The 8,464-nt window shown below is 49.5% G+C and overlaps 1 protein-coding gene across 1 annotated transcript; it reads left to right on the top strand.

The window, feature by feature from the left end:
- The first annotated feature begins 1,124 nt into the window (after window positions 1-1,124).
- RTP1 (receptor transporter protein 1) lies at window positions 1,125-3,998 on the top strand. Its single transcript, XM_052649305.1, has 2 exons — window positions 1,125-1,396; window positions 3,479-3,998. Exons 1-2 carry the CDS (start codon window positions 1,125-1,127, stop codon window positions 3,996-3,998), a joined length of 792 nt encoding a protein of 263 aa, XP_052505265.1.
- The last annotated feature ends 4,466 nt before the right edge of the window (window positions 3,999-8,464 follow it).

The following is an 8,464-nucleotide window of genomic DNA, read 5'->3' as shown; positions in this document are numbered from 1 at the left end:
AGCCATATAACAGCATATAGGCAGGTTCTGAGATGGAATAATATTAATGATGTGTGTGTGTGTATATGCATACACATGTGCACACACACATCTATATATACTTGTACATGTACAGAAGAATAACAGGCAGGGTGTGCACATCAGAATATTAACAGTGACTATCTTGAGCATGGGTATTAGGAAGAATATTATCTTTGCCTTGTTTGATCTATATTTTCCAATTTTTCTATAAAAAACCTGTATGACTTTTATAAAGGAAAATGTATTAAAGATTAGCCAAAGAGGCACCAATAGTAAAGGCTGATTGCCCCATGGGTATTATGTTCCTGTTCTATAATCAAGTTGAGATTATCTTTTCTGCGTCTGCCAGGCTGATGCAATGGTCCCACCTTTGTGCACAGGTGGCTGCTCTTCTACATGGCTGTCACAGAAGCACAACAGATCCTGTTGTGCTCTGGTTACTGAGTACATACCCAGTTATAACTGTCTGGCATACACAGAGCCTGGCACATGGGTATGTTTGACAAACGAATTGATGGGTTGGTACAGACTCAATAGCTTGGATTTGGCCAGGAGTTCTGCCATTTATATGCTAGGTGAGTCCCAGTCTCCTGATCTGTATAGCGGCAATAATATTTGTGGGTCAAGAGACCTCCAATCGTTTTTGTAAATGGCCAAGTGTTGGTTGCAAGACAGGTGAGGGTGCAGAGAAAGGGTTTATTATTATTGCTGCATCTATTAACAGGTCTGCCTCTTCCCATCCCTTATTTCTCTTTGGCTCCCAAAGGCATCATGGTTACCACAGCAGCCAGATGCTGATGATACCTCCAGGGACAGCAAGGTAAAGCTGAGCCATTTCCCAGGTCCTTGCTTCTGCATGCCCTTGGCAGGCCAGAGTGAGATGGTCTGAAGGTCACTCTCCTTTCAGGCCCCCCACCCTGTCTAAGGTCGCTTAGATTCACAAACTCTGCCTCCGCAGCCTCAGTTTGGGGCCCTGAAACACCCCTTCAGAGACTCCCTCCTTCTCAACCTCTGTCTCTTGGCTCCCTGCCTGGTTGCCGTGGAAACAGGTTCCACTGCGGACAAAGGAGGGAGCTGGATCCCACTTCCTCCCGGTCCTACTGATGAGGATTTTTAGACCGTGGAGACTGCGCTGCCCTACCCTGCACCTGCCGTCACTCCCCGTGTTCTCGCTCAAGTGGAGCTTGCCCTCCCTCGCCCCTGACGAGACCATGTGTAAAAGTGTGACCACAGGTGAGTGGAAGAAAATCTTCTATGAGAAGATGGAGGAGGCAAAGCCAGCGGACAGCTGGGACCTCATCATAGATCCCAACCTCAAGCACAACGTGCTAGCTCCAGGCTGGAAGCAGTACCTGGAGTTGCATGCTTCGGGCAGGTGAGTAGCCCAGGAAACAGGCTCTGCAGGCAGCCCCGGGGACACCTTTCCAGAAGAGACAGAAACGCGGAGAACCCACGTGCTAAGGGTCAGCTTTGCTGTGAGGCCACTGTAGACTGGGAGGCAGAGGAAGAGGAGCTAACTGGGAGCTGGGGCATGTGAGTTCGACCCCAGTTCTTCCACTGAGCACCTGGTAACGTTCCCTCTCTGAGTCATAGCTCTAAGTGCTGATATTTTATCTATTTTTATATTTAATAACCTCTTTGATAGCTCAGTTTTAAAGAATCCACCTGCAATGCAGGAGACTCCGGTTTGATTCCTGGGTTGGGAAGATTCACTGGAGAAGGGATAGGCTACCTACCCCAGTATTCTTGGGCTTCCCTTGTGGCTCAGCTGGTAAAGACTCTGCCTGCAATTCAGGAGACCTGGGTTTGATCCCTGGGTTGGGAAGATCCCCTGGAAAAACAAAAGGCTACCCACTCCAGTATTCTGGCCTAGAGAATTCCATGGACTGTATAGTCCAGGGGGTCACAAAGAGTTGGAGGACATGACTGAGCGACTTTCACTTTAAACCTCCTAAAAAGGTTGAAAGCCAAGAGAAGGGGAACGTGCTTGTGGGTCAAGTGATCTGTGTTCTGGTCCTGGACCAATTCAGTTTCAATCTATTTAATTCAGCTTGACTTAATATAAACTACTGAACACATGAAGTATGTTGGAAACTAGCTCTACTCTTCATGGCCTTTGAACAGTCCAGTTTCCTTCTTGGACCTCTTTCCCCACTTGGTGGAAGAAAGGGTTAGCATAGATCCTTGTTCCTCAGGGAACAGTAGTATCGGCACCACCTGGAACTTGTTAAAGATGCAGAATCTTGGGTTCCATTCTAGACCTACTGAATGAGAACCTGTATTTCAACAAGGTTCCTAGGTGATTTGTACTTACAATAATGTCTGAGATGACTTTCCAGCACTCTTGTCCGTGGGTGGATTATGTAAAGACTTGCCTCTGGGACACAAGGTTTGGAGGCTGAGTGGTGCAGCCTGGGGGTCAGAAGCAAGGCCTTCCTTTCTGCGTTCCCTGGTTCAAGTCACTCAATTTAATTCAAGAAACATCTACTGGGCACCTGTTACGTGTTGGATACCAGCTGTGCCTCTAACTCACCGTGTGTTCCGCTTTCTTACTCTCTGTGCCTCAGAGTAAAACAGAGGGCTAACTAGGTGACGCCTAAGGTCTCTCTAGTTCTGGCATTTTCCATTCCAAGTTTTGTAGTTTTGTTTCAGAGAGGGGAAACAGTCCCCAAAGGACGTGAGTAAAAGAAAATAGATAAATGAAAATGTGGAACACCTTACCCAGCTGGCAGGACAGATGCAAAAGAACTGGACGCTTGTTGACAGGGCCCAGGAGCTGCTCAGGGCCCAGGGCTTGTGGGGCTGAGGGAGGAGGGCTGGTGTCTCCTCCGGACCCAGCTGATGGCCTGAGAGCCCCAGCTGGCTCCAGTTAGCTCACTCTGGGTGTAGATTGCCTCCATATCCAGGACTTCAGGCACATTAATCTTGGCACTGGCCCAGAGGCTAAGAAGCGATAACGGCGTCCTTTCCTCTTGATTTGGGTCTAGCCACAGTCAGTGTGGACAGGTAAGAGCGTGTGGATGGATTTTGTGTTTTCTAGGGGATGTGGGCCATCCCTGCTATCAGACTCAAAGGATATTTGAACAGGAAGAGCTCCTTTCGTGCAACGTGCACGTTTTACATGTGAGGAAAGCTGCCCAGAGCCACTCTCCTAGAGGCAAGGCCCTTGGGCATTGAGATGGAGGGCACTGAGGCTTCTGCAGGGCACAGAGAAGGGCCCCGAGATGGCTGAGCACTGCTGGATGCCAAGCACATCCTGAGGCTCGGGCTCTGGTCCTAGCAGAGCACACAAGGGGACGGGCTGGGCAGCCACCTGGGGAAAGCTAATGAACTCAGGGAGCCATAAACACACCGCCTCCACCTCCCAGCTCTGCCTCCTGCCCCACACCTCCTTCCTGCAGTCTGTTTCCACCGTCTCCACTCTGTCCTCTCCTCTCGCCTCTCCTCGTCCCCGCAGGTTCCACTGTTCCTGGTGCTGGCACACCTGGCAGTCGCCCCACGTGGTCATCCTCTTCCACATGTACCTGGACCGCGCCCAGCGGGCGGGCTCGGTGCGCATGCGCGTCTTCAAGCAGCTGTGCTATGAGTGTGGCACTGCGCGGCTGGACGAGTCGAGCATGCTGGAGGAGAACATAGAGTGCCTGGTGGACAACCTCATCACCAGCCTGCGCGAGCAGTGCTACGGCGAGCGCGGCGGCCAGTACCGCATCCACGTGGCCAGCCGCCAAGACACCCGGAGGCACCGCGGCGAGTTCTGCGAGGCCTGCCAGGAGGGCATCGTGCACTGGAAGCCCAGCGAGAAGCTGCTGGAGGAAGAGGCGACCACCTACACCTTCTCCCGGGCACCCAGCCCCACCAAGCCACAGGCCGAGGAGGGTTCTGGCTGCAATTTCTTCTCCATCCCCTGGTGCTTGTTTTGGGCCACGGTCCTGCTGCTAATCATCTACCTGCAGTTCTCCTTCCGCAGCTCCGTCTAAGATTCCCTGGCTGGGCCCAGGGAGACGCTGGGGCCCCAAGGCCCGAGGGGCCAGCCAGCTGGTGGGAGGGGGTGACGAGAGGCCTGGGTTGGGAGTGGGGTTAAGTTCTAGCGCTGGTGCCACCACTGACTCCACAGGGATCCTGCACAAATCACCCAGCTTTTCCATCTGTAAAATTAAGGGTTTAGGTTTAATCATTGGCTTTTCGAAGTGAGACCCAGGGCCCCAATGCTCTGCATGGTGCCTTAGGGACTTTTTGCATTTGGAAGGGAGACTGAGGGAGTGGCTTTCCCACCCTGGTCCTACCTCCCATCCCTGACTCCTACCTCCTCCTCTTGCTTTAATCAGAGCAGCTCCATGTTAGATGGAGTTTTATTTAAGAGTTTTGGATGGAAAAAGGTCCAATTGGTTTTAAAAAGTTTGAAAGTTACAGGACTAGGTGATCTTAAAGGGCCTTTCCACAGTGATGAGCTCACCCTTGCCTTCTGGTTCACCCTACCACTACCCCTCATTATCACCCACATCGGGAGCGGTGGCCTTAAATTAGCCTCTGCCTATTGTATGGAGAAGGCAGTGGCACCCCACTCTGGTACTCCTGCCTGGAAAATCCCATGGACGGAGGAGCCTGGAAGGCTGCAGTCCATGGAGTCGCTAGGAGTCGGACATGACTGCGTGACTTCACTTTCACTTTTCACTTTCATGCATTGGAGAAGGAAATGGCAACCCACTCCAGTGTTCTTGCCAGGAGAATCCCAGGGACAGGGGAGCCTGGTGGGCTGCTGTCTATGGGATCACACAGAGTCGGACACAAGTGAAGTGAAGTAGCAGGAACAGCAGCAGTGTATGAGTCTCTTCCAGAGCTCTGTCTCCACACACACAGCAGAGGTTCCTCTCAAAGAGACAGAGAGGTGGGGGCACTAGGCTGCCCTTTCCTCCTGGGTACGTCAGGGTCACACTTCCAGTTTCCAGCTTCCCTCCATTCAGGGAAGACATGGTGGTTGGGTGGAGCCCCATAGCGCTTGGCTTCCCACCTGCTGGATATGAACCATCAGAGAATTTAGCAGGGGTTTAGAAGGTAGAGTGTTAGAAGTAAAGCACAGAATTCCTAGGAAACAAATCAGCGTGTCTCCATTATAGTGAAGAGTCAGCAAAGTTCAGGGACCAAGTCCGACTGATTCTCAGTGGTTCTTCTGATGGTCAGAATACAGGAAAAGAGACCTGGCTTCCTGGGCTGTTTGTTGAGGGACTTTCCCATACTGGCCAGGTTTGGTCCCTCTCACCAAAGATCAGCAGTGCACCCAGAACTACAGGGTTGGGGGTTCATTAGTAAGAAAGGGAGCATTAAAGATGCAAAAGGTTTTGCCCGTAGAGAAGTGCATAGGTAGGTGCAAGAATCCTGATAGCTTTCAAATGGGATGCGATATGGTTTGGAGAGGGAGGAAAGATGATTTCTGACAGTAGGGGTATAGAATAAGGTATGGGGGGAGGGAGAAAGCAAGAAGCAGGATGCTACCTTCATTTCTGATGGTCCTCATTCACCTCACTTTTGTTAATAACTGACTCCTTCTTCTTCCCTCACCACTCCCTTTTCTAAGGGAAAGTCACTACCATCTGTAGTGGCGGAAGGAGGAGAGCCATTTATATATAGGCAGGGTACTTTAATAAACATGAGATTTCTTCAATCAGGCTTCATAGTCATTATTGTGTGCTTGAGATTCACTGGTGTCCTTGATCTGTAATAGGCTTTTGGACACCTTGATCCCCTCTCTCCCCTTTCAGGGGCCCTCACATAAACTTGATCTGACTCCAGCTTCCAGGTCAGGGCCAATCATGTACATAGTCAGGAGGGATGCAGGCAGCCCTTGGCCAGTCATTCAAGGGACTCAGCATAAGATCAGTCTTATTCTTGGCCTTGCTCTGATACTAATAACTGTCTGGTGACTTCCTCTGCTTCATGTACACAGTATTCTTTCCTTTATCCAGGAAGCATACCTGAGCACCTTCTGTCTGGCAAGGCCTGATGCAGTGGCCACTAAGGGGTGGGCTCTGTCTCTCAGAGATCTCTGCTTACAGCAGACGTTCTCAACCTTAGCTGTAGTTTAGAAATCCTGGAGAGCTTTTAGAGAAATGTCAGTGCTCAGCCACTACCTCAGACCCATAGAATCAGACTTTCTGGGTGGCACTTGAGCATCTGAATTAGAATCAGACCCCCAGGTGACCCACCTGAGTTGCCTGGGGTAATGCCGCCAACCTGAGGAATATGTTTTCTTCTGTACCCAGACTAATGATTATAAGCCCTGAGATCTTCCTTGATGACCTCCCTGGACTCTTTAGGATTTGGGCGCAGTTTCCCTACTCACTACCCCTCCCTGTTGGGGACTTGACCCTCCCTCAAACCTCCCTGCTCCTGCCTGTCCACCTGTGACCATGGCTTTATCTTGCTCTGAGAGTCTCCATTTTTTAAGCTCTGTCACCCTTGCCAGATACTCGTCAAACTTCGTTGCAATTATTTAATACTGGTCTATAGCTGTGAGCGACTTTACTTTCACTTTTCACTTTCATGCATTGGAGAAGGAAATGGCAACCCACTCCAGTGTTCTTGCCTGGAGAATCCCAGGGACCGGGGAGCCTGGTGGGCTGCCAGCTATGGGGTCACACAGAATTGGACACGACTGAAGCGACGCAGCAGCAGCAGCAGCAGCGTAGCTATACTCCCTGCTAGAGCATGATCAAAGTTACCCCCGATCCCACTGTCAGGTAGTGGCAGAGCAAGGAGTCCATCTCTCACCTGCTTTTAGTCCAGAACTCTTTGCTAAAGCATTAGGCTTCTTACTGCTCTGTAGGAAGATGTCTACAATCTGTGAACGCCTCCTCTGTCTCCCTTACTGTCCCTTATACTTGCTAGGCTTGCTCACAGCTTAGCCCTTGTCTTAGCAAATACTTCTCAGGGACAGTTCTTTCTTTGCACACATGGCCACATGCCACATGATGAACTTGCTAGATGTACCCTAGGCGTTATAAATAAATACCTCAGGGGTGTTTCAGGATCCCAGGCCTCTCCCAGTGGAGGTTCTGTGCATTTGTCTTGATGTTCAAGCCAGGAGGAGACCTGTAGGCACTGAATTGGGGTTGGAGAGGCTGCAATCCTTGGTTAGGGTCAGCAAGAAGAGCTGCCTTGATCACTTCCTTCAAACTCAGCAGGCCAGGGGATCAGCTCACTCTTCTTGGGGCTCAAGAGTCCTGCGGCTCTTGAGGGGGCTCCAGAAGATCACCAACTAAGGAAAACTTCTAACATTAGTAAGTCCATAGGCCATCAGAGCTATAAGACACATTAGCGGTGTTGTGATTAAGTGCCCTTATTTTATGGAGAAGAAACTGAAGCCTAGAGAAAGCACCAAAGTTATAGTGTGGAGTAAGGCAAGATCATGAAATCTGAGGAAGAAACACTTAAGTCCTGGTTCTGCTACTTACTAGCTGTATTGTTGTTGTTCAGTTGCTAAGTCTGGTCTGACACCACGGACTGCAGTATTCCAGGCTTCCCTGTCCTTCACTATCTCCTGGAGTTTGCTCAAACTCATGTCATTGAGTCAATGATGCCATCCAACCATCTCATCCTCTGTTGCCCCCTTCTCCTCCTGCATCAGGGTCTTTTCCAGTGAGTCGGCTCTTCACATCAGGTGGTCAAAGTATTGGAGCTTCAGCTTCAGCATCAGTCTTTCCATTGAATATTCAGGGTTGATTTCCTTTAAGATTTACAAATTTGATCCCCTTGTTGTCCTAGGGACTCTCAAGAGTTTTCTCCAGTACCACAGTTAGAAGGTATCAATTCTTCAGTGCTCAGCCTTTGTACTTGACATAGCCTTGGACCAATTAGTTAAGCTCCTTGAGCCCCATTTTCCTCCTCATCAAAATGGGAATAATAGATTTGCCATGGATGTCTATTATAAGGAATAAATAATACATTATCTATGGCATTCCAGGTTCAAAGCCCATGTTCATTCTCTTCTTGCTGATGAGACTGAACAGTCATCCTTATTTCTCTTCTTTCCCTTTCAACTGGCGGCCTCCCCTTTGAGTCTTCAAGGGCTCTTCCTCTCTGTGATTTCGGTTATGTTGCTAACTAATTTAGGAAAACAAGGGTTAACTTCCCAGCCCATGAGTTAGAAACTGGTTTATTTTAATATATGTAGTGTCATTTCTTTTCTTCTCCTCATATATATCTCAAAGCAACTACTTGATTTTTCCAGCAGCATGGTAGACCTCCTCACTCTTCAAAGACAGCTATTAAAACAATCTCCCCAAACAGAAAACGTCAGTGATTTCTGGGCTCCGTTCCCATTGGCTGAAATACCAAGGAGGAATTTAGTTCTTTTCCAAGTCCCATTCTGGTTCTCCGTAGAACTCCCAGTTAAGAAACTTCCTTTGGGATCATTTTCAGCATTGTGTGGGTACTGCTGCATGCATCC

Source organism: Budorcas taxicolor, chromosome 1, assembly GCF_023091745.1.
Source record: "Budorcas taxicolor isolate Tak-1 chromosome 1, Takin1.1, whole genome shotgun sequence".
In the NCBI taxonomy this organism is placed as follows: Eukaryota; Metazoa; Chordata; class Mammalia; order Artiodactyla; family Bovidae; genus Budorcas; species Budorcas taxicolor.
This window is presented reverse-complemented; position numbering and strand designations above follow the sequence as displayed.

Coding starts and splice junctions, on each gene's coding strand:
- RTP1 (XM_052649305.1), top strand. CDS start 1,125: ATGAGGATTTTTAGACCGTGGAGACTGCGCTGCCCTACCCTGCACCTG. Junction 1,397..3,478: donor GAGTTGCATGCTTCGGGCAG/GTGAGTAGCCCA, acceptor TCGTCCCCGCAG/GTTCCACTGTTCCTGGTGCT.